A 27,151-nucleotide genomic window follows, 5' to 3' on the forward strand; every position below is an offset into this window, starting at 1 on the left:
GCCCACCTCCACCATGGGGAACTCTGTTCACAACATTGACATCAGCAAATGACTCGCCCACACTACACCATACATGCTGTCTGCCATCTGCCAGTTGAAACTAGGATTAATCCGTGAAGAGCACACTTCTCCAGCGTGCCAGTGGCCATCAAAATTGAGCATTTGCCCACTGAAGTCGGTTACGATGCAGAACTGCAGTCTGGGCCCTGGTGAGGGCGACGAGCACCCAGATGAGCTTCTCTGAGATGGTTTCTGACAGTTTGTATAGAAATTATTTGGTTGTGCAAACCCACAGTTTCACCCGCTCTCTGGGTGGCTGGTCTCAGACGATCCCGCGGGTGAGGAAGCTGGATGTGGAGGTCCTGGGCTTGCGAGGTTACACGTGGTCTGTGGTTGTGACTGCCAAATTCTCTAAACAACATTGGTGGCGCCTTATGGTAGAGAAATTAACATGACATTTTCTGGCTACAGCTCTGGTGGACATTCCTGCAGTCAGCATGCCAAATACATGCTCCCTCAAAACTTGACACATCTGTGGCATTGTGTTGTGTGAAAAAACTGCACATTTTAGAGTGGCCTTTTATTGTCCCTACACAAGGTGCACCTGTGAAAGGATCATGCTGTTTAATCAGCTTCTTGAAAAGCCACACCTGTCAGGTGGATGGATTATTTTGGAAAGGATAAATGCTTAATAACAGGGATGTAAACAAATTTGTGCACAAAGTTTGAGGGAAATAAGATTTTTGTGATTATGGAACATTTCTGGGATCTTTTTTTTTCAGCTCGTGAAACATGGGACCAACACCTTACATGTTGCGTTTATATTTTTGTTCAGTGCATTCGGAAAGTATTCAGATCTCTTGACTTTTTCCACATTTTGTTACGTTACAGCCTTATTCTAAAATTGATTGAATTATGTGACGACGTTCTTCTGTTGAAGGAGGAGCGGACCAAAATGCAGCGTGGTGGTTACTCATGTTTATTGATGAAAAATATACTAGACAAGAAATAACTGAACATGTACAAAAAAACAACAGACGGAAACGTGAAAAAACTATACAGCCTATCTAGTGAACCTAAACACAGAGACAGGAACAATTACCCACGAAACACTCAAAGAATATGGCTGCCTAAATATGGTTCCCAATCAGAGATAATCACCTGACTCTATAAATGTCTTAGTCCCCCCTCCTCGCGTCCTAGGGTAGTCCGCCCTCGCCGCCGCACATGGCCTAGTAGTCCTCACCCAGAACCCCACTGGACTGAGGGGCAGCTCGGAACTGAGGGGCAGCTCGGGACTGAGGGGCAGCTCGGGACTGAGGGGCAGCTCGGGACTGAGGGGCAGCTCGGGACTGAGGGGAAGCTCGGGACTGAGGGGCAGCTCGGGACTGAGGGGCAGCTCGGGACTGAGGGGCAGCTCGGGACTGAGGGGCAGCTCGGGACTGAGGGGCAGCTCGGGACTGAGGGGCAGCTCGGGACTGAGGGGAAGCTCAGCACTGAGAGGAAGCTCGGGACTGAGAGGAAGCCCAGCACTGAGAGGAAGCCCAGCACTGAGAGAAAGCTCAGCCAGGTAGTTGGATCCGGCAGATCCTGGCTGGCTGGCGGTTCTGGCAGATCCTGGCTGGCTGGTGGTTCTGGCAGATCCTGGCTGACTGGCGGATCTGGAAGAGTCTGGTTGACAGGCGGATCTGGAAGAGTCTGGCTGACTGGCAGATCTGGAAGAGTCTGGCTGACTGGCAGATCTGGAAGAGTCTGGCTGACTGGCAGATCTGGAAGAGTCTGGCTGACTGGCAGATCTGGAAGAGTCTGGCTGACTGGCAGATCTGGCTGCTCCATGCTGACTGGCGGCTCTGGCTGCTACATGTAGACTGACAGCTCTGGCGGCTTCTTGCAGACTGGCAGCTCTGGCTGCTCCATGCAGACTGGCAGCTCCATGCAGACTGACAGCTCCTTGCAGACTGACAGCTCCTTGCAGACTAACAGCTCCTTGCAGACTGGCAGCTCATTGTAGACTGGCAGCTCCATGCAGACTGGCAGCTCTGGCTGTTCCATGAAGACTGACAGCTCTGGCTGCTCCATGCTGACTGACATCTCTGGCTGCTCCATGCAGACTGGCATCTCTGGCTGCTCCATGCAGACTGACAGCTCTGGCTGCTCCATGCATACTGACAGCTCTGGCTGCTCCATGCAGACTGACAGCTCGGGCTGCGCTAAACAGGCGGGAGACTCCAGCAGCGCTGTAGAGGAGGAAGGCTCTGGCTGCGCTAAACAGGCGGGAGACTCCAGCAGCGCAGGAAAGGAGAAAGGCTCGGGCAGCGCTGAACAGGCGGGAGACTCCGGCAGCGCAGGAGAGGAGAAAGGCTCCGGCAGCGCTGGAGAGGCGAGGCGCACAGTAGGTCTGATGCGTGGTGCTGGCACTGGTGGTACTGGGCCGAGGACACGCACAGGAAGCCTGGTGCGGGGAGCTGCTACCGGAGGGCTGGGGTGTGGAGGTGGTACTGGATAGACCGGACCGTGCAGGCGCACTGGAGCTCTTGAGCACCGAGCCTGCCCAACCTTACCTGGTTGAATACTCTCGGTTGCCCTGCCAGTGCTGCGAGGTGGAATAGCCCGCACTGGGCTATGTAGGCGAACCATCTCCCTGGCATGCCAGCCTCACTTCCTCTGACAGACCGTTGCTCACGGTGAAGTGGCCAACCTTGTCACCAACTGGCTCCTTGGGAATCACTTTCCCCACATGCTCAATCCTCTTTCTCACTCGCTTACTTTACACCACAACTGTTTAATGGGCGTGCTTCCTGTTTGGGCTCTGAGACATGAACAGACCTTATTGATTTGCATGCGTCAAACATACGACCTGCAACTGCCATTCAATGGTGCTGATACACAAACCCTCGACCCTTTTTACCCTATTCATCCATTATGCTTGCCATTTTACCTATGTGAGCGATGTGTCTGCACGTTTGTCATGTCTGTAATTCTTTCAAAATCCTGTGTATTTCCAGAAGCAGGCCGTCTATCCTTGTTGTGCCTGCTACTAGAGTCTAAAATGAATACTAACCCTGTGGTCTTGAGTTTTGTTGAGCTCCGTCTGTCGGTCTGAATCTACAAATCTATGTAGGTTTCACCACCTTCATTTTCATAATTTCTTATTTTATACGTTTTTACCAAAGTGAAGCCGCTCCAAAAACACAAACCAATTCCAACCATGAATCCCAACGTCATCCACCATCATTCAGACAGTTTGTGGACATGACCTAACTCTGCATGAGTCCCCACGTAGAGAAACCAGAACAAAGCATTTCTCAGTCAAATGCTCATGAAAGGGAAGCCATATTAAATTGTGCAAGTCTTGCTGTTATCATTGTGTTTTTCCAGAGAAAACAGTGCAACTTTAACAATGGTGCTCAATGCTCTTGACCAGTTGGGAGAGTAAACGGCATGTCCTCTCTCTCCAATAATGAACTTGCAAATATTGATAGAGTTTATATATAGGCCGTCTTTCATCAGCCCTACTCCATATATTTCCGGCAGCAAATGGTGCTGATGAAAGACGGCCTATATATAAACTCTATCAATATTTGCAAGTTCATTATAGGAGAGAGAGGACATGCCGTTTACTATGCCAACTGGTCAAGAGCATTGAGCACCATTGTTAAAGTAGCACTGTGTACCAGCACTCATATGCTTTGTGAGAATGTCACCAATAAGTTATTACTTCTATTGCATATGGCTACACTACTGTTCAGATGGCTATGCTACTGTAATTATTGCTATGCTACTGAAATTATGGCTATGCTACTGTTCATATGGCTACACTACTGTTCAGATGGCTATGCTACTGTAATTATGGCTATGCTACTGTTCATATGGTTACACTACTGTTCATGCCAAATGCTAAATATTTGTAATATTTTTGACTTATTTTCTCACAGTTTGAGAAATGTGTTGATTTCAGTGTTATCAGTCAATGTGTTAATTAGCTATTTGGTTAACCCCTTTCTCTCTCCCTCTCTCCTCCACAGCATTTTTTTGGGGGTGAAAACGATGTCGCACGGGACAACCATGTCACGTTGCAACAATAGCAATGTCACCCGGCCCTCTCTGCAGTGACCCTGCACAGCAAAGGATGCTGGGAAATAACAAACACTATTATCCCGGGGAGGACGACAAGGATGGGGAGGATGAGGAAGAGGAAGAGGAGCAGGGACAAGATAACAACAAGGGGGATGGTAGAGAGAAGGAGAACGGAGGGATGGAAGGGCTCGAGGAGATTGAGATGAAGGAAGGCAGACAATCACGCGAAGGGAAAGGGGAGGGAGGTAAACCCTCAGCCATTGTGGTTGGAAGGCAGAGAGGGGACCGGACACTGAGGCCAGACAATCCAGGAAATAGAGGCATCCCTTATACGTCCAATCAGGCCCCTCATAAGCAGCAGCACCAGCAGCAGTATCACCCGGCCCCATCCACTCAGACCCAGAAAAGACGTGCTCACATGGAGCGCAGTATGACCACAGTGGCACCCATAGAGGACACTCGACTGACCATGATGGTGTTCCGCATTGGAATCCCTGACATCAAACAGACAGTAGGTGCATGTTTCACGGTACTGCTAAGTACATGTATGTCAAGCTGCTATTATATACTTCTTATGTTACCATCATAACATACATTCAGTGTAACAGCCAGCCCAGGCCAGAGATAAACCCTGAGGGGAACCATACTCAATTCAGAACAACCATCTCTGTCACATACAGTGCCTTCAGAAGGTATTCATACCTCTTGACTTCTACATTCCACATTTTGTTCTGTTATAACCTGAATTACAAAATGGATTAAATGTTTTTTTTTCTCATCCATCTACACAAAAAAATACATAATGTCAAAGTGAAAAATGTATTGATAATGAAATACAAAATGTCTAATTTGAGTTAATACTTTGTAGAAGCACCTTTGCTTCTACAAATAACAGCTGTGCATACCTGGATTGTACAATATTTGCTCAATATTCTTTAAAACGTTCTTCAAGCTCTGTCAAGTTGACTATTGATCATTGCTAGGCAGATATTTTCAAGTCTTGCCATTGATTTTTAAACCGATTTAAGTCAAAACTGCAACTAGGCCACTCAGGAACATTCAATGTCCTCTTGGTAAGCAACTCCAGTGTAGATTTGGCCTTGTGATTTAGGTTATTGTCTTGCTGAACGGTAAATTCATCTCCCAAGCTGTGTTCAAATGCTCATACTCACCAAACTAACTGTACTGTTGTGATTTAAATTAAGCATGTATATTTATTGGTCATAGTATGGATATAGTCAGTATGACAAAAGTTACTGGATGTCATACAACATTTTCCAAAATACGAAGTATATAAGCAGTGGACACTATTTCCGAGCTTTTCGGGCCCATAATGCAACTATTCAGAAAATGGGCGTGGCTTCACAACATTATTAAATTTGAATAAAATGGTGGAAAATACGCAGCTGAAGTCTGACGAGAGCGGATACAAATTCATTGCTTTAACAAATTATGCCAAATGTTCGTGACAGTACCCCCCCCCCTGACTCGCGGCTCCAGCAGCGCGCCGACCCCGGCCTCGAGGACGACCCGGAGGACGAGGCGCGGGGAGATCCGGGTGGAGGCGGTGGAAATCCCTCAAGAGGGAAGGATCTAAAATGTCCCTCCCCGGGTACCCAGCACCTCTCCTCCGGACTGTACCCCTCCCAGTCCACGAGGTACTGCAGGCCCCTCACCCGGCGTCTCGAGTCCAGAATCGCTCGTACTGTGTACGCCGGGGATCCCTCGATGTCCAGAGGGGGTGGAGGGACCTCCGGTACCTCACTGTCTTGTAGGGGACCAGCTACCACCGGCCTGAGGAGAGACACATGAAACGAGGGGTTAATGCGATAATAAGAAGGAGGTTGCAATCTATAACACACCTCGTTTATCCTCCTCAGGACTTTAAATGGCCCCACACACTGCGGCCCCAGCTTCCGGCAGGGCAGGCGGAGGGGCAGGTTTTGGGTCGAGAGCCAGACCCTGTCCCCTGGTGTGAACACCGGGGCCTCACTGCGGTGGCGGTCAGCGTCTCTCTTCTGCCGTTCACTGGCCTGCCTGAGAGAATCCTGGACTGCCCGCCAGGTCTCTCTAGAGCACTGTACCCACTCCTCCACCGCAGGAGCTTCGGTCTGACTCTAATGCCACGGAGCCAGGACCGGCTGGTAACCCAGTATGCATTCGAATGGCGACATATTCGTGGATGAATGTCGAAGTGAGTTCTGGGCCAACTCTGCCCACGGGACGTACCTCGCCCATTCTCCTGGCCGGTCCTGGCAATACGACCTCAGAAACCTACCCACTCCCTGGTTTACTCTCTCCCCTCCTGCCCATTACTTTCGGGGTGATAACCAGAGGTAAGGCTAACCGAGATCCCCAGACGCTCCATAAACGCCTTCCAAACCCGGGACGTGAACTGGGGACCCCGATCGGAGACAATATCCTCTGGGACCCCATAGTGCCGGAAGACATGGGTATATAGAGCTTCTGCAGTCTGTAGGGCCGTAGGGAGACGAGGCAATGGGAGGAGACGGCAGGACTTAGAGAACCAGTCCACAACGACCAGAACGGTAGTGTTCCCTTGGGATGGGGGAAGATCAGTAAGGAAATCTCCCGAGAGATGGGACCATGGCCGTTGTGGAATCGGGAGGGGCTGTAACTTCCCTCTAGGAAGGTGCCTAGGAGCCTTACTCTGGGCGCATACCGAACAGGAAGAGACATAGAGCCTCACATCCCTAGCTAAGTTGGGCCACCAGTATTTCCCCCTAAGACCCCGCACTGTCCTATCAATCCCCGTATGACCCGCAGACGGTAGTGTGTGAGCCCACCGAATCAATTTATCACGGACACCAAGCGGTACGTAACTTCGACCGGTCGGACACTGTGTAGGCGCAGGTTCAACCCTCAACGCCCGCTCAATGTCCGCGTCCACCTCCCATACCACTGGGGCCACCAGCCGAGAGGCTGGAAGGATGGGAGTGGGTTCGATGGACCGGTCCTCGGTGTCATAGAGACGGGACAGCGCGTCGGCCTTAGTGTTGAGGGAACCTGGTCTATAAGAGATCGTGAATCTAAAACGTGTAAAGAACATGGCCCACCTAGCCTGACGTGGATTCAGTCTCCTCGCTGCTCGAATATACTCCAGATTACGGTGGTCAGTCCAGATGAGGAAAGGGTGTTTAGCCCCCTCTAGCCAGTGTCTCCACACCTTCAGGGCCTTTACCATAGCTAGTAACTCCCGGTCCCCCACATCATAGTTCCGCTACGCCGGACCCAGCTTCTTAGAAAAGAAAGCGCAGGGACGGAGCTTCTGTGGCGTGCCCGAGTGCTGAGACAGCACGGCTCCAACCCCAGGCTCGGACGCATCCACCTCCACTATGAATGCTAACGAAGGGTCCGGATGCGCCAACACGGGAGCCCCAGTGAACAGCGCCTTCAACTGGTTGAAGGCTCCATCAGCCTCTGCTGACCACCGCAGACGCACCGGCCCCCCCTTTAGCAGTGAGGTAATGGGCGCCGCTACTTGGCCAAAACCCCGGATAAACCTCCGGTAGTAATTGGCAAACCCTAAAAACCGCTGCACCTCCTTTACCGTGGTCGGAGTCGGCCAATTACGCACGGCGTTAACGCGGTCACACTCCATCATCATCCCCGAGCTGGAAATGCGATAACCCAGGAAGGAAACGGCTGGTTTGGAGAACACACATTTCTCAGCCTTGACGTAGAGGTCATGCTCCAGCAGTCGCCCAAGAACCTTGCGTACCAGGGAAACATGCGCGGCGCGTGTGGTAGAATAAATCAAGATGTCATCAATATAGACTACCACACCCTGCCCGTGCAAGTCCCTGAGAATCTCATCTACAAAGGATTGGAAGACGGCTGGAGTATTCTTCAACCCATACGGCATGGCGAGGTACTCATAGTGGCCTAATGTGGTACTAAACGCTGTTTTCCACTCGTCTCCTCCCCGAATACGCACCAGATTATACGCGCTCCCGAGGTCCAGTTTTGTGAAGAAACGCGCTCCGTGGAGTGATTCCACCGCCGTAGCGATGAGAGGTAGCGGATAACTAAAACCCACTGTGATCGAATTGAGACCTCGATAATCAATGCACGGATGCAGACCTCCCTCCTTTTTCCTCACAAAAAAAGAAACTCGAGGAGACGGGTGACATGGAGGGCCGAATGTACCCCTGTCTCAGAGCTTCCGTGACATATGTCTCCATAGCCAGCGTCTCCTCCTGTGACAGTGGGTACACGTGACTCCGGGGAAGTGCAGCGCTCTCCTGGAGGTTTATCACGCAATCCCACCGTCGATGGGGTGGTAATTTGGTTGCTTTCTTCTTACTAAAAGCCAAATCGGCATATTCTGGGGGAATGCGCATGGTGGAAACCTGGTCTGGACTCTCCACCGTCGTGGCACCGATGGAAACTCCTATACACCTATCTGAACACTCGTCTGACCACCCCTTAAGAGCCCCCTGTTTCCAGGAAATAAGGGGATTGTGAATAGCCAGCCAGGGAACCCCCGACACCACTGGAAACCCAGGTGAATCGATAAGGTAGAAACTGATCTTCTCCCTATGATTCTCCTGCATTACCATGTCCAGCGGAATTGTGGCCTCCCTGACCAGCCCTGACCCTAACGGTTGGCTATCTAAGGAGTGGAGGAGCACGGGGACAGGTGGGTCTATCTGCACTAACGGAATACCCAATTTACGGGCGAGTCCGCGATCCATAAAATTCCCAGCTGCACCTGAATCAACTAGCGCCTTATGCTGAAGAGAGGGGAAAATGTGTGACCAACAGGGAGCTCTGAGTGAGTATGGTGCTTACTCACCTGGGGTGGCCGAGGAGTGTTCCGCCGAACAGCTCGACTCCCAGAGGAACTCCTCCAGCACCGGTCCGAAGTGTGTCCTCTCCGTCCACAATAGGAGCAGGAGGAGCCTCCTCCTCTGGTCCCCCTAGATGCAGCTCCTCCCAACTCCATCGGAGTGGGAGTGGGAGAGCTGGAAGGTGGAATTGACAGGAATTGACAGGACCCCTTCTGAACGCTCACCCGCCTCTTTGCCCTCTGGTGGGTGGTCGAACACAGCTCGAAAACGGCGGGTGAACTCCAGGTAGTTGTCCCGAGCCGAGTCCGGACTGTTCCAGACAGCGTTGGCCCAGTCCAGGGCCCTACCCGTTAAACAGGAGACGAGGAGACTCACACTCTCCTCACCCGAGGAAGCCGGACGCACAGTAGCCAGGTAGAGCTCTAGCTGGAGCAAAAGTCCCTGGCACCCAGCCGCCGCTCCATTGTACTCCCTCGGGGGGGAGAGACGCAGTACGCAGGACCCAGAGGACGACGTAGGTGGAGTAGGTGGTGTCGGCTGTGGGGGAGCTGGGGGAGACGTTGGTAGACCACTCCTCTCCCATCGTTCCATCCTCTCCATCATCTGGTCCATCGCTGTACCGATCCGATGGAGGACAGCTGTGTGGTGATGGACACGCTCTTCCATAGTGGGGAGAGGGGTGGTCGCTGCTCCTGCTGATTCCATTTTGGTGGTGCGGGCTTCTGTTAAGATAAACTAGGAGTGGTGGGTGGAATCAGGCGCAGAGAGCAGGGTTCAGTCATTTGTCAATTTTATTCACCGGCGCAACAAAACCGGTCACGCCAACACACAGGGCTAATAGGCCGGCGACGACGACTGCCGAGCACCGCCCGAAGAGGAAGAGGCACCATCTTCGGCGAGATTCGTGACAAGTATATTAACTATTGTCTATATAACTAACTACACAACATTTATTGACTTATTAGTGATTATTTGTGCGTTCTCAATGGACATGGTTAATTCTGTCTAACTACTCTGATTTCAGAGCACTCTCATCTGAGTGTCAGAGCTCATAATAACTGATGAATTTACTCAACACCCTTTGAATATGGTCTGAGTCAGTAAACGTCAGCAAAAAAACGTTATTAAATTGTTGCCAGCAGCACAGTTACAGTCACCAAAGCTCTGGATAACATGAAAACAGACTAACCAGCTCTTCTAGGGCGAATAAAAAATACGGACATTGCAATTTATTGCCCTGGCCACATCTGCAGTCCTCATGCCTCCTTGCAGAATGCTTAAGGCACGTTCACGCAGATGAGCAGGGACACTGGGCATCTTTCTTTTGGTGTTTTTCAGAGTCAGTTGAAAGGCCTCTTCGTGTCCTAAGTTTTCATAACTGTGACATTAATTGCCTTACCGTCTGTAAGCTGTTAGTGTCTTAACGACCGTTCCACTGGTGCATGTTCATTAATTGTTTATGGTTCATTGAACAAGCATGGGAAACAGTGTTTAAACCCTTTACAATGAAGATCTGTGAAGTTATTTGGATTTTTATGAATTATCTTTGAAAGACAGGGTCCTGAAAAACAGGGTCCTGTTTCTTTTTTTGCTGAGTTTAGCATATACTCATTAAATATGTAATATACAGTATGTTAGTATGGGTATTTGAACACAGCTCCAGTGTCTGTTGGGAACAAACTGAGCCAAGTTTTCCTCTAGGATTTGCCTGTGCTTATAGCTGTATTCTGTTTCTTTTTATCCTAAAAAAACTCCCTAGTCCTTGCCGATGACACGCATACCCATAACATGATGCAACCACTGCAATGCTTGAAAATATGAAAAGTGCTACTCACTGATGTGTCGTGTTGGATTTGCCCCTAACATGATGCTTTGTATTCTGGACAAAAAGTGAATTTTATTCCACATTTTTATCAGTGTTACATAAGTGTCTTGTTGCAAACAGGCTTCTGTCTTTTCACTCTGTCATTTAGGTTAGTATTGTGGAATAACTACAATGTTATTGATCCATCCTCAGTTTTCTCATATCACAACCATTGAACTCTGTAACTGTTTTAAAATCCCCATTGGCATCATGGTGAAATCCCTGAGCAGTTTCCTTCCCCTCCGGCAACTGAGTTAGGAAAGACGCCTGTTTCTTTGTAGTGACTGGGTGTATTGATACACCATCCAAAGTGTGATTATTAACTTCACCATGCTCAAAATAATATTCTCTGTCTGCTTTTAAAATGTTTACCCATCGACCAATAGTTGCCCTTCTTTGCGAGGCATTTGAATACCTCCCTGGTCTTTGTGGTTTAATCTGTGTTTGAAAATTCACTGCTCAACTAATGGACCTTACAAATAATTGTACATGTGGGGTACAGAGATGAGGTAGTCGCTCAAAAATAACGTTAAACACTATTATTGAACAGAGTGAGTCCATGCAACTTATTATGTGACTTGTTAGGCACATTTTTACTCCTGAACTTATTTAGGCTTGCCATAAAAAAGGGTTTGAATACTTAATGAATCAAAACATTTCAGCTTTTAATTGTTTATTAATTTCTAAATGTTTCTACTAACAAAATTCCACTTTGACATCAAGGGGCATTCCGTGTAGATCAGTGACATAAAATCTCAATTGAATCAATCTTAAATTCAAGCTGTAACAATAAAACGTGGAAAAAGTAAACAGGTGTGAATACTGTTTGAAGGCTCTGTAAGTTATCTATACAATGAAGAACAAAAATCTATGGAGACTTGACTCACTTAATAATCCAATGTAATTGACAGCCTAAAGCCATTCGTTAACATCAAAATTACAGTGTTCTCTCTTCTCACTAAAGTTAGCAATGACTTGCCCTTTCAGATGCTTTCTTGGTATTGCATAGGTAGGTGAGATTGTGGGTGAGAATTGGCTAACCAATCAGTCTGTATAGCGGCATTTCAGGTGAAAATGGGTGCCCTATGCTAACCCTTTGCCTGTTATGAATCTTCTCTGTACTCCAATTCCCAGAACATTCCCAACTGTTCTACATGTCAGCTAATCTGCCCTCAATATAACAGTAATTGTTAATTATCTAATAGGATTTTAATGAGTTTGGAGAGGACTGGGAAGTGAGCAGCATTGTGAAAGGCGTAAACACCAAGAGGGCATTTGGAGTCTTGGTCTTAGAGCACTTTCACCAACGGGTACCTAGACCGCCCACTACCCACTCCAACAAACACTTACAGTACCTCGCACAGGAAATATAATTGTTTGAAATGAAAGGAGGATGGAGAGAATGAGGGAGTGTAGTGCATACTGTAGGCTAAAAGTTCGAGAGAGAGGAGAGAGAGAAGGAGAGAGGGAGAGAGAGAAGGAGAGGGAGAGAGAGAAGGAGAGAGGGAGAGAGAGACGGGGAGGGAGAGAGAAGGGAAAGGGAGCGAGAGAGAAGGAGAGAGGGGAGAGAAGGAGAAGGAGAGAGGGAGAGAGAGAGGAGAATGGAGAGAGAGGAGGAGAGATGGAGAGAGAGAGAGAGGGAGAGAGAGAGGAGAGAGAGAAGGAGAGATGGAGAGAGAGAAGGAGAGGCAGGAGAGAAGGAGAGAGGGAGAGAGAGAAGGAAGATGGAGAGAGAGGAGGAGAGAGAGAAGGAGAGAGGAGAGAGAGAGAGAGAGAGAGAGAAGGGAGAGGGAGAGAGAGAGGAGGAGAGAGAAGGAGAGAGAGAAGGAGAGATGGAGAGAGAGAAGGGAGAGAGGAAGGAGAGAGAAGGAGAGAGAGAGAAGGAGAGATGGAGAGGAGAGAGGGAGAGAGAGGAGAGATGGAGAGAGAAGAGAGTGGGAGAGAGAGAAGGAGAGAGGGAGAGAGGAGAGGGAGAGAGAAGGAGAGATGGAGAGAGAAGGAGAGAGGGAGAGAGGAGGAGAGAGGGAGAGAGAAGGAGAGAGGGAGAGAGAGAAGGAGAGAGGGGAGAGAGAAGGAGAGATGGAGAGAGAGAAGGAGAGATGGAGAGGAGAGAGGGAGAGGGAGAGAGAGAAGGAGAGAGAGAGATGGAGAGAGAGAAGGAGAGAGGCAGAGAGGAGGAGAGGGAGAGAGAGAAGGAGAGATGGAGAGAGAAGGAGAGAGGAGAGAGAGAGAGAGAGAGAGAGAGAAGGAGAGAGAGAAGGAGAGGATGGAGAGAGAGAAGGAGAGAGGGAGAGAGAGAAGGAGAGAGAGAGAAGAGGAGAGAGGGAGAGAGAGGAGAGAGAGGAGAGAGAGAGGAGGAGAGAAGGAGAGATGGGAGAGAGAATGAGAGAGAAGGAGAGAGAGAGAAGGAGAGGGGGAGAGAGAGGAGAGAGGGAGAGAGAGAAGGAGAGATGGAGAAAGAGAAGGAGAGAGGGAGAGAGAGAAGGAGAGAGAGAGAGAGAGGAGAGATGGAGAGAGAGAGAAGGAGAGGGAGAGAGAGAGGAGAGAGGAGAGAGGAGAGGGAGAGAGAGAAGGAGAGATGGAGAAAGAGAATGGAGAGAGAGAAGGAGAGATGGAGAGAGGAGAGAGGGAGAGAGAAGGAGAGATGGAGAGAGAAGGGAGATGGAGAGAGAGAAGGAGAGATGGAGAGAGAGAAGGAGAGAGGGGAGAGAGAAGAGAAGGAGAGAGGGAGAGAGAGAAGAGAGATGGAGAGAGAGAAGGAGAGATGGAGAGAGAGAAGAGAGAGGAGAGAGAGAGAGAGAGAGAAGGAGAGAGAAGGAGGAGGGAGAGAGAGAAGGAGAGAGAGAGAAGAGAGAGAGAGAGAAGGAGAGAGGAAGAGAGAGAAGGAGAGAGAGAAGGAGAGATGGAGAAGAGAGAGGAGAGAGAGAGAGAGAAGGAGAGAGAGAGAGAAGGAGAGAGGGAGAGAGAGAAGGAGAGAGGGAGAGAGAGGAGAGAGGGAGAGAGAGAAGGAGAGATGGAGAAAGAGAATGAGAGCGGGAGAGAGAGAAGGAGAGAGGGAGAGAGAGGAGAGAGGGAGAGAGAGAAGGAGAGATGGAGAAAGAGAATGGAGAGAGGGGAGAGAGAGAGGGAGAGAGAGAAGGGGAGAGAGGGAGAGAGAGAAGAAGGGAGAGGGGGAGAGAGAGAAGGAGAGAGGGAGAGAGAAGGAGAGAGGGAGAGAGAGAAGGAGAGAGGGAGAGAGGAGAAGAGGAGGGATAGAGAGAAGGAGAGATGGAGAGAGAGACGAAGAGAGGGAGCGAGAGAAGGAGAGAGGGAGAGAGAGAAAGAGAGAGAGAAGGAGAGAGGGAGAGAGAGAAGGAGAGATGGAGAGAGAGAAGGAGAGAGGGAGAGAGAGAAGGAGAGATGGAGAGAGAGAAGGAGAGAGGCAGAGAGAAGGAGAGAGGGAGAGAGAGAAGGAGAGATGGAGAGAGAGAAGGAGAGATGGAGAGAGAGAAGGAGAGAGGGAGAGAGAGAAGGAGAGAGAGAAGGAGAGAGAGAAGGGAGAGAGAGAAGGAGAGAGGGAGAGAGAGAAGGAGAGAGAGAGAAGGAGAGAGGGAGAGAGAGAAGGAGAGAGGGAGAGAGAGGAGAGAGAGAAGGAGAGATGGAGAGAGAGAAGGAGAGAGGGAGAGAGAGAAGGAGAGAGGGAGAGAGAGAAGGAGAGAGGGAGAGAGAGAAGGAGAGAGGGAGAGAGAGGAGAGAGAGAAGGAGAGATGGAGAAAGAGAATGAGAGTGGGAGAGAGAGAAGGAGAGAGGGAGAGAGAGGAGAGAGGGAGAGAGAGAAGGAGAGATGGAGAGAGAGGGAGAGAGAGAAGGAGAGAGGAAGAGAGAGAAGGAGAGAGGGAGAGAGAGAAGGAGAGAGGGAGCGAGAGAAGGAGAGAGGGAGAGAGAGAAGGAGAGAGGGAGAGAGAGAATGAGAGAGGGATAGAGAGAAGGAGAGATGGAGAGAGAGACGAAGAGAGGGAGCAAGAGAAGGAGAGAGGGAGCGAGAGAAGGAGAGAGGGAGAGAGAGAAGGAGAGAGGGAGAGAGAGAGGGAGAGAGAGAAGGAGAGAGGGAGAGAGAGAAGGAGAGAGGGAGAGAGAAGGAGAAAGGGAGAGAGCGAGAGAAGTACAGGATATTAGAAAGGAAGAGGCAATTACAGGGGGATCGAGATCAGGTCACACACAACATACATCTGTCCATTAATCAGTAATTTATGTCTGAACAATGCTATGTTCAATGTAATATGGACAGCTGCTGAGAGCATCCCAGAAAGTCCTGTAGGAATCCACAGAATGATGGGGAGGAAGTGTCACACTCATATACAGTGCCTTTCAGAAAGTATTCATACGCCTTGACTTATTCCATATTCTGTTGTGTTACAGCCTGAATTCAAAATGGATGAAATAGATGTTTGTCTCACCCATCTACACACAATACCTAACAATGACAAAGTGAAAACATGTTTTTATATTTTTTTGCAAATGAAATGTTAAAATATGATAGTTGCATAACTATTCACACCTCTGAGTCAATACTTTGTAGGATGAACTTTGGCAGTGATTACTGCTGTGAGTCTTTTGGGGTAAGTCTCTAAGAGCTTTTACACACCTGGATTGTACAATATTTGTCCATTTAATCTTTAGAAAAGGATTCAGGCTCTGTCAAGTTGGTTGTTGGTCATTGCTAGACAGCCATTTTCAAGTCTTGCCATAGATTTTCATGCCGATTTAAGTCAAAACTGTAACTCGGCCACTCATGAACATTCAATGTTGTCTTGGTAAGCAACTCCAGTGTAGATTTGTACTTTTTTTATGTTATTGTCCTGCAGAAAGGTGAATTCCTCTCCCAGTGTCTGTAGGAAAGCAAACTGAACTAGGTTTTCCTCTAGGATTTTACCTGTGCTTATAGCTGTATTCCGTTTATTTTTATCCTAAAAAACTCCCAAGTCCTTGCTGATGACAAGCATACCCATAACATGATGCAGCCACCACCATGCTTGAAAATATGAAGTGGTACTCCGTGATGTTTTGGATTGACCCAAACGTGACGCTTTGTATTTTGGAATATTAGTAAAACAAATTGCCACATTTTATGCAGTATTACTTTTTTGCAAACAGGATGCATGTTTTGGAATTATTTTATTTTGTACAGGCTTCCTTCTTTTCACTCTGTCATTTGGGTTAGTATTGTGGGATAACTACAATATTGTTGATCGATCCGCAGTTTTCTCATATCACATCCATTAAACTCTGTAACTGTTTTAAAATCTCCATCGGCCTCAAGGTGAAATCCCTGAGCAGTTAACTTCCTCTCTGGCGACTGAGTTTGGAAGGACACCTGTATCTTTGTAGTGACTCGGTGTATTGATATACCATCTAAAGTGTAATTAATAACTTCACCAAGCTCAAACGGATATTCAGAGTCTGCTTATTTTATTTTTACACATACCAATCGGTGCCCTACTTTGCGAGCCATTAAAAAACCTCACTGGTCTTTGTGGTTGAATCTGTGTTTGAAATTCACTACTTGATTGAGGGATACAGATAATTGTACACATGGGGTAAAGAGATGGAGTTGTCTTTCAAAAGTCCTGTTAACCACTTTTATTGAACAGGGAATGAGTCCATGCAACATGTGACTTGTTAAGCACATTTTTACTCCTGAACTTATTTAGGCTTGCCATAACAAAGGGGTTGAATACTTACTGACTCAAGACATTTCAGCTTTTAATTGTTTATTAATTTAAAAAAATGTTAAACAAATAAAATTCCAGTTTGATATTATGGGGTATTGTGTGTAGATCAGTGGCACAACATGTCTATTTAATCCATTTTAAATGCAGGCTGTAACACAACAACATGTGGAAAATGTAAAGGGGTGTGAACACTTTCTGAAGGCACTGTATATTACATTAGCTTGACTCTCTTCATGGGATTGCACACGCACACGCACACGCGCACACACACACACACACACACACACACACACACACACACACACACACACACACACACACACACACACACACACACACACACACACACACCAGACACACATACACACATACAACCCCCCTCATATGGTTTACCTCCCAGGGAATACCAAGGCATTGCTACGGCAACGGGTGCCTTGCTCCTCTAATGAACTGGTTGCCATGCCAATACTGTTGGCTACAGTATCAAATGTAGAGGCAGAGGGGGAGAGGAGGGTGACAAGGAACTATGCTGAACTGTACAATTTTATTTACAGATCATAAGCATGGGACAAAAGCTCTGTGTGTATCTCACTAACCCCCTTCTCCTATACACACATGAAGTTCCAAGACATTGCAAAGGAATTGTCGTTCCAAGAAAAAAAACGACATTGGGAGTAAATAATATAGAAGCGCTACCAGGCGCATATACAAACATCAAAGACATTGTCCATTGTGACCAGAAAGCCTCTAGTGTATCAAGCACAGACATGTGTGGGGGGGGGGAAAGCTCTTTATCCTCCAAAGAAGTTTAAAAAGAAAATCTCTATTTCTCATTGACTGCAATGCAGGTCTAGGCGTATGGCATAGGCAGATAATTGGTTTAGACGAGAGAGAGTTGAGTCTTTTGTGTCTTGAGTCTTGTTAACGACACTGAACAAAAATAGCAAATCAGTCAATTTAAATCAATTCATTAGGCCCTAATCTATGGATTTCACATGACTAGGAATACAGATATGCATCTGTTGGTCACAGATGGCACGACAATGGGCCTCAGGATCTCATCACAGTATCTCTGTGCAATCAAATGGTAAATCAATAAAATGCATGTGTGTTCATTGTCCGTAGCTTATGCCTGCCCATACCATAACCCCACCGGCACCATAGGGAACTCTGTTCATAATATTGACATCAGCAAACAACTCGCCCACATGACTTCATACACGCTGTCTGCCATCACCGAGATCCATCTCTAAAGAGAACACTTCTTCAACATCCATCGAAGGTGAGCATACGCCCACTGAAGTCGGTTTCGACGCCGAACTGCTGTCAGGTCGAGACCCAGGTGAGCACGACGAGCAGGCAGAAGAGCTTTCCTGAGATGCTTTCTGACAGTTTGTGCAGAAATACTTTGGTTGTGCAATCCCACAGTTCCACCAGCTCTCTGGGTGGCTGGTCTCAAATGATCCCACAAAAGAAGAATCCGGATATGGAGGTTCTGGGCTGGCGTGGTTACACGTGGTGTGCAGTTGTGAGACCGGTTGGACGTACTGCCAAATTCTCCAAAACAACGTTGGAGGCGGCTTATGGTAGAAAAATTAACTTTCAATTCTCTGGCAACAAGTCTGGTGGACATTCCTGCAGTCAGCATGCCAATTGCACGCTCCCTCAAAACTTGAGACGTCTGTGTCGCCTGACAAAACTGCACATTTTAGAGTGTCCTTTTATTGTTCCAGCACAAGGTGCACCTGTGTAATGATCATGCTGTTTAATCAGCTTCTTGATATGCCACACCTGTCAGGTGGATGGATTATCTTGGCAAAAGAGAAATGCTCACTAACAGCAATGGGAAAAAATGTATGCACAGCATTTGAGAGAAATAAGCTTTTTGTGTATTTGAAACATTTCTGGGTTTTCTTATTTCAGCTCAAGAAATGTTCAGTGTTCATAATTAATTCAATGTTTTCAAATGAGTCGGAACGGTGATAGCGAATCAGCAGCTTTACAGTTAATGAGCACAGTTTGATGTTTAATAGGTAGTAGGCCTATGCGAGCTCAGTTAGATTATACATTTATTTCAAGAAGCATATGCATGATTATTGTCCGCTTTAAATGAGACCAGTAAAGTGCCATCGATAGAAAGGTGAAACCAGTTTTCATAAAGTACTACATCTACTTTTAATACAAAAACTTGTCAATCATGAGCTGTAAATACAGCCTTGATGTCACCACATTTTAGTTAATTAACTGTAATTATGCGTTAGATTTGGATCACAAATTGTTTGCCAAGCTAATTATACACCTTTCAGTCAAATCAAATGGCATTTAAAATGTAGAACACACCTTTGACCCACTCCTTACTTCCATCCTACACACACACGCACACACGCACACACGCACGCCCCCCCACACACACGCACGCACACACGCATGCACGCACGCACGCACACACACACACACACACACACACACACACACACACACACACACACACACACACACACACACACACACACACACACACACACACACACACACACACAAACCACCTTGAAAACAATACATTCATGATCTCCCTCTTATCAACTGTTCACTGTGCTGTCTTGTCTCTCGTCTCCTCCTTCTGTCAGAGGTGTCTGCAGTTTGACCCTGACTTCACAGTTTGGAGCGCCAAGCAGGAGGTCATCTGTTCGCTGAGCGAGCCACTGTGGGACGTCTATAACTATGGCCTCTTTCAGCCCGCCGGAGACGGATGCGATGCCATGTTCCTGGAGGAGGAGCGCTGCCTCCGAAACTACCCACAGTCCTTTGAGAAAGGGGTGCCTTACCTGGAGGTATTTTGATGGAAGACACTGGGAAAACGTTGTTAGATAGTGATGCAGTAAAAATATGTTTATTCCATTTAGGCTTTTCAGGAAGATCATTTAAAAACGGACTTTGACTAATGGGCTGCCCACAACTCTGATATCCATTTTGTTTTAAATGCATGACCTCCACCATAACCACAACCACCTTGTAGGAGCAAACACATTTCTTATAGATATATTTAACATACGTTTTTAGTGGGTTTGCAGTGCATGGATGTGATTTAGATTTTTCACTGTGGAGCTTCGCATACTATTAAAGTCCTATAGAGTACAGTGATACCTATACACTGATATTATGATGCCCTCTTGTGGTGCATCTTTTGCAAGTGTTCAGGGTGGGGTTCCAAATATGCAACAGATCCGGGTTAGGGTTGATTCCAGAGGCACTACAGTGTTAAGATTAGACCAAGTTGGAGCCAGGAATATGAAAATAAATGTGGTTCTTATCCTTCAGATGGTTTTAAAGATTAAAATAAATGTTTTACCATAAATGTTTTCTGTTTTACAGTTTAGGTACAAGACCAGGGTATACAAACAGACAAACCTGGATGAAAAACTACTTACAAAATTACACACCAAGGTACTTCCTATTTTGTTATAATATTCTTATGTCACTTTTGTAGGTGAAACATATTTGTACAACTATGCTAATTAATGTTCCTAGCTAACAACAAATGTTACCACAACATTAGAGAACGATCCCTTAAGAGTCTCATTAGGCCATTAACTTACATTTTCATGGGAATCTTCCTGGGATGTGCAAGGAGTGTTTCCAAGGGACCATTCCCTTAATGTGAATTAGAAGGCAGAACGTGGTCACCATGTTCTCAGAACTTAAGAAATGAATGTTCTAGAAACGTTTCATTGGAACGTTGCAAGAACATTCATGTGTCCAGTTTTCTGTGGGTTAGGAGAATATTCCATCAACGTTGCCCCAAACACACACAGAACATGGTTGCCATGTTCTCAGAACACAAGATGTTCGTGTTCCAGACACGTTTTATGGGAATGTTGCAAATTCCATCAACGTCCTACCAAACAAGCACCAAAAATAAGCACATGGCCTAGAGATATCCCTTATTGGGACAGTATTTAGGGAATTTGTCATTGATGCTGGTGTCCTGGGTTTGAGACCTGCTAGGGGATTCACCCTACTCTCGCATTCTTCGCAATGCATATGTTAATGTCATTATTGCTGTTTTGAATTGCATTTATCAGACATTTTGATTGTTCGTATGGACATTTTGATTGTTCGTATGGACATTTTGTTACACTTGGACATATTATTTATGTATTTTTGTTGATTATCATGTGTATAGATTTCTCCTCTTTCACTAATTTCTGGAACTTTGGCTACCAGCTCTGTCAGGTTTGATGTGGTGTTTCTGGACGAAGAGATCAATCAACCTCGATTTAAATCAAAAATAATAGAGGAAAACGTTAAGCAGGGTAACAACACAGCTGCCATCATTCTTTGATAATCGGCATTACAATAGTCTATTGGAAACGAGTTAGCCCACAGCATTAATTCTATTAGCATGAGACAAGGCTTTACAGAATATAACACACCGACAAAGGGAAAGTGGGATACGTAGTCAGTTGTCCAACTGAATGTATCCAACTGAAATGTGTCTTCCGCATTATACCCAACCCCTCTGAATCAGAGAGGTGCAGGGGGCTGCCTTAATCGACATCCATGACTTCGGCGCCAGGGAACAACAGTGCCTTGCTCTGGGGCAGAACGACTGATTTTTACCTTGTCAACTCAGGGGTTCGATCCGGCAACCTTCCGGTTGAGCCCAACGCTCTAACCACTAGGCTACCAAAAGATATGCTTCTGAAAGTAATCTACGGGTTACTTGAAAACATAACTGTAATACTATTACAATATTTGAAACCAGTAACTAGTTATTTTACTCCGTTAATCATAAAAGTAAGTAAGTAATATATTACCCCAACACAGTTCCCAAGTGATTCTGTTGCAATTTGTCTATTTTTCCTGGATATAGAACTTTGTGTTTTGTATTGTTTTGGTACAACTGACATCACCATTGCTTAGCTGGCAAATATGAGAAAGTACAGACATGCTACTGTAAATATGCACAGTTCTCATATTCTGAGAATAGTATAAAAGACACCTGTCCACAACATCAAACAGTCACACTCCAAACTCCACTATGGACAGGACCAAGGAGCTGTCAAAGGACACCGGAAACAAAATTGTAGACCTGTAAGCAGCTTGGTTTGACATGAAATCAACTGTGGGAGCAATTATTAGGAAATGGAAGACATACAAGACCACTGATATTCTCCCTCGATCTGGGGCTCCACGCAAGATCTCACCCCGTGGGGTCAAAATGATCACAAGAACGGTGAGCAAAAATCCCAGAACCACACGGGGGGAACTAGTGAATGACCTGCAGAGAGCTGGGACCAAAGTAACAAAGCCTACCATCAGTAACACACTACGCCGCCAGGGACTCAAAACCTGCAGTGCCAGATGTGTCCCCCTGCTAAAGCCAGTACATGTCCAGGCCCGTCTGAAGTTTGCCAGAGAGCATTTGGATGATCCAGAAGAGGATTGGGAGAATGTCATATGGTCAGATGAAACCAAAATATAACTTTTTGGTAAAAACTCAACTCGTTGTGTTTGGAGGACAAAGAATGCTGAGTTGCATCCAAAGGACACCATACATACTGTGAAGCATGGGGGTGGAAACATCATGCTTCGGGGCTGTTTTTCTGCAAAGGGACCAGGACGACTGATCCGTGTAAAGGAAAGAATGAATGGGGCCATGTATCGTGAGATTTTGAGTGAAAACCTCCTTCCATCATCCAGGGCATTGAAGATGAAACGTGGCTGGGTCTTTCAGCATGACAATGATCCCAAACACACCGCCCGGGCAATGAAGGTGTGGCTTCGTCAGAAGCATTTCAAGGTCCTGGAGTGGCCTAGCCAGTCTCCAGATCTCAACCCCATAGAAAATCTTTGGAGGGAGTTGAAAGTCCGTGTTGCCCAGCAACAGCCCCAAAACATTACTGCTCTAGAGGAGATCTGCATGGAGGAATGGGCCAAGAAACCAGCAAGAGTGTGTGAAAACCTTGTGAAGACTTACAGAAAACGTTTGACCTCTGTCATTGCCAACAAAGGGTATATAACAAAGTATTGAGATAAACTTTTGTTATTGACCAAATAATTATTTTCCACCATAATTTGCAAATAAATTCATTGCAAATCCTACAATGTGATTTTCTGGATTTTCTTTCTCATTTTGTCTGTCACAGTTGAAGTGTACCTATGACGAAAATGACAGGCCTCTCTCATCTTTTTAAGTGGGAGAACTTGCACAATTGGTGGCTGACAATACTTTTTTGCCCCACTGTAAGTGGTGGGAGGTGGGAAACTGATAAGAAACCTCGGTTGGGAGCCATGCTTTTTCAGATGGGGGGCAGATAGAAATGTGGGGGGCAAGAGGATGGAGGGCAGGTGGGGGAACTGAAAACATGGTTTGGGGGGTACAACAAAAAACAATATTTGGAAATGAATATGTGATATTTTTTTAATTGAACCTTTATTGAACTCGGCAATTCAGTTAAGAACAAATTCTTATTTACAATAACAGCCTACCCCAGCCCAATTGTGCGTCACACTTTGGAACTCCCAATCACAGCCAGATGTGATGCAGCCTGTATTTAAACCAGGTAATGTCTTGGACCACTGCGCCACTCGCGAGCCCAAATTAAATGAATGAATCTTGAAAATATATGAATTTGAAGATTGTACCTGTAAAACCCACCAACAAAAAATATGAAAAAAATAAACATAAATTTGGTCACAAAAAAATAAACACCACTACCGCCTGGGCCATGTTTCGGCAACAAATAAGGAATGTTCCAGATACACACGTTTGTTCTACATGGTATATGTGGTGAGATTTCAAAACTGTCATAGCTCAGCATCTCAAAGAGAATCTAGAATTTTTAATGAGAAACACATTTGAATTAGATCCTTATAGGTGTGTTGTAACTGTTGCCTAATAATGACATTAACATATTGCTAAGAATGTGAGAGTAGGGTGACTCCCCTAGCGGGTTTCAAACATAGGCCACCAGCACCAATGACAAACACCCTAACCACTGTCCCAATAAGGGATTTTTATTGGGCATGTGCTTATTGATCCAGTATAGTTAGGCCCTGTCCAGAGGAAACCCTAAACCCTCCTCCTTCGGCATTTGTGTAGATCTAAAAGAACGTGATAGGTGTGAGCAATGCGGTGAATGCACTTTGAAGTAAATCGCAGCTCTATTAAAAGTACAAACAAGATACATTTATATTGATCATAGTGATTCAGGAGTGGAATTAAAACAGGTTAATATGCCCCACCAACAATATAGAACTATACAGAAAGCCCTTAAATTGTTCAAATAAGTAAATTAAATCGAACTAGAGAGAATAGGCAAATTAACTGACAACTTACACACACATGGTGGCATAGCAGTAAGAGCAGAGTGCTGTGAGCCAGGAGGTTGTGAGTTCAGATCCCAGGTGAGAAGATGTTATATAGGAAAGACTGTATAAATAAACATCCAAAATGTAATCATATGTGTTTAATATGTAACTTATATGCAGTGTGTGTGTATTCCTAACCTTGTCAATAGACAAACAGAGCTGTGAATGCATCAGGTGTTTACCATTCAGATCCTTGATGGGCTTGGCAACAGTAACAAAGCCATGTCTAATGAAACGTGTTTTTGGGAGAACATTTCTTTGGGACTATCAGGCGGTGTCCTGACAACTACACCTTCCTATGAAACGTGTCAGGTACATTAATATGTTATGCAATTTCTAAACGGATCTGCAGATACGGATGAAAATACCCTCAAATTAAATCTGACCGTCTACACTTTAATCCAGGGGTTAGAACTCGTTCAGGGAACAGAACTGAAAACCGTAAAATAACAACATGTTTCATGGAACAGAAACGGAACCTGTAACAAAAGTGATCCATACTGTTCTGGAACAGCACCATTCTTTAAAAAGCATGGGAACCAGTTAATAATGTTATTTGACATCCTTTCTAGTCAAACAACAAAACACAGTAAAGTGCCTATGCAAAGCCCTCACTCTTTCACTCAAACTTATTCCAGTGTCTGCCTGCCTGCAAGCTGAAAATCTTTGCCTGTGAATGTTTAGACTACATGCCCCCCCCCCCAAAAAAAAAAAGTATAGGCTACTGTACTGACATTAGAAGCTTGATTCAGAAGATAGGGAGTAAGATTTTTAATTAGCTAGAAAATAATATGCTTGTTATCACGTTTCACGTTGGATTTATTAACTTCAAAAAGGTAAGACGAATTCTGGTGCCGCTCTGCACACACAAGCTTGTTAGCTAGCTAGCTAGCTCAAAGGACATTCAATTTCTACATAGAAGCCGCTCCTCCTAGGTATAATTCTGGTGCCGATCTGCACACTCAAGCTTGTTAGCTACCTAGCTCAAAGGACATTCAATTTCTACATAGACGCCGCTCCTCCTAGGTATAATTCTGGTGCCGATCTGCACACTCAAGCTTGTTAGCTAACTAGCTCAAAGGACATTCAATTTCTACATAGACGCCGCTCCTCCTAGGTATAATTCTGGTGCCGCTCTGCACACTCAAGCTTGTTAGCTAACTAGCTCAAAGGACATTCAATTTCTACATAGAAGCCGCTCCTCCTAGGTATAATTCTGGTGCCGCTCTGCACACTCAAGCTTGTTAGCTAGCTAGCTCAAAGGACATTCAATTTCTACATAGAAGCCGCTCCTCCTAGGTATAATTCTGGTGCCGCTCTGCACACTCAAGCTTGTTAGCTAGCTAGCTCAAAGGACATTCAATTTCTACATAGAAACCACTCCTCCTAGGTATAATTCTGGTGCAGCTCTGCACACACAAGCTTGTTAGCTACCTAGCTCAAAGGACATTCAATTTCTACATAGAAACCACTCCTCCTAGGTATAATTCTGTGGACCTAATTCAGATAATGTATGTCATAACAAAATGCTTGAAGTTCAAACCGGTTCAGAACTTTATTTTGTTGGTCGGAAACAAAAAAATAATGGTTCTGTTCAGAACTAAATTATTGTAAAATAATTTTGGTTCCAACCCCTGCTTTAACCTCATCGTCATTGTATCATTTCAAATCCACAGTGTTGGAGTACAGAGCAAAAACAACAACAATTGTCACTGTCCCAAAACTTTTAGATCTCACTGTACTGTAGATATAATGTTCCCCTAACTAATAGACAATTTGACACTCAAACATTAGGGAAACATTACAGTTAACATTACAAAAACGTTCTCTCTCCCTAGATTTGTTAGTTGGGTTTATGACAGACAAATGTTGATATTGGCCAGTAAACCTCTTACCCTGCAGGTGAGTCTGAAAAAGTTCATGGACTACATTGCAAGTGGATCAATAGATAAGATGTCAAAAGCCCTGGAAAAAGGTCTCGACCCAAACTACCATGACCCTGACAACGGAGGTGAGTTGAACACTAGCTTGATAGGGTTGCCACTGCATGGCTTTAACACTGTTTTCAGTCAAATGTCAAATGATCATTTCAGATATTGACATCCCTCTTAATCTCAAATACTTTCTCTGCTCCCCCCTCTCCCCCCTCTCTCCCTGTTCCTCCATTTCCTGCCTCCTTCCTCTCTCTCTCCATCTTCTTCAGAATCCCCACTGTCTGTGGCGGTGCAGTCTGGCATGACAGTGGAGGGGATCAGGGTGCTCGTTCAGGGTGGGGCCCATGTGGACTTTAGAACCAGAGATGGACTGACAGCTGTACACAAGGCTGTCAGGGCACACAATCACGTTGCACTGCTGGTAACTAGGACTACACACACACACACACACACACACACACACACACACACACACACACACACACACACACACACACACACACACACACACACACACACACACACACACACACACACACACACACACAAAATAAACATGCATTTAATAAAGATGTCTTTTCCCCCTCCTTGCTAGGCTCTTCTGTCCCTGGGAGCATCTCCTAACTACAAAGACCGATGTAGCCTGACCCCACTGTACCACTCAGTGCTGACAGGTGGCGACACCTCCTGCTGCGAGACCCTACTCTACTACAGGGCCAGACTGGGAGTGAGGGATGAGAATGGCTGGGAGGAGTCTCACCAGGTATCCGGCTGCCTATCTCAAGGATGGGGGTTGATATTGTTTTGGACTATGTTTTGTAAATATGTCAGTATTTGACTTTGACTTTAATCGAATCTGAAGTATCATATTTTCATGTGTAGTATTTTTGGTGTGTTGATTTTTGTGTATGTTTGTCTTCTGTGTATTATCATACATTGGTACTGTATAGTGCATTAGGTTTTTAGCATACTTTCAATCTCCTGTCCTGTCCATGTCTTAAACTTTTCCCCCCTCGTTTTGCACTCTCCTTTCTCCTCCATTGAGAGACACCTTCTCGCTGGTCTCTTTCCGTTGTTTCCCTTTCCTCCCTCTCTTCCTTTCTCTCCATAGCTCAGGGATGAAGAGGAATTTGGAATGCAAGAGATACACAAGGTACTGATCATCTAATCCATGAATACTTCCATTCAAGTTGTGAAGTTGGGGGAAGAGTGACTCTTAGGATCATGACCTTGCATGACCTTCCATGGTCTCATAGGGGTAAAAAAGAAGAAGAAAGCAGAGCTGAGTTATTTGTTCCTGAAACGGAGATCCTTCACAATTCAGTACATTCATCTCATGTAACTGTTGACATGCGGATAAACATTAGACACCATTAG

The 27,151-nt window shown here is 46.0% G+C and overlaps 1 protein-coding gene across 1 annotated transcript in view; it reads left to right on the forward strand.

Annotated features, from left to right (window-relative positions):
- Positions 1–4,087: 4,087 nt before the first annotated feature.
- The window catches only part of LOC135523973 (SH3 and multiple ankyrin repeat domains protein 1-like), a 49,544-nt gene continuing 26,480 nt past the window's right edge, over positions 4,088–27,151 (forward strand). Inside the window, 7 exon segments of the mRNA XM_064951029.1 lie at positions 4,088–4,588; positions 19,094–19,297; positions 19,839–19,910; positions 25,743–25,851; positions 26,044–26,195; positions 26,370–26,537; positions 26,886–26,927. Of these exon segments, the coding sequence (XP_064807101.1) occupies positions 4,088–4,588; positions 19,094–19,297; positions 19,839–19,910; positions 25,743–25,851; positions 26,044–26,195; positions 26,370–26,537; positions 26,886–26,927 (1,248 nt within the window).

Source organism: Oncorhynchus masou, chromosome 31, assembly GCF_036934945.1.
Source record: "Oncorhynchus masou masou isolate Uvic2021 chromosome 31, UVic_Omas_1.1, whole genome shotgun sequence".
NCBI lineage: Eukaryota > Metazoa > Chordata > Actinopteri > Salmoniformes > Salmonidae > Oncorhynchus > Oncorhynchus masou.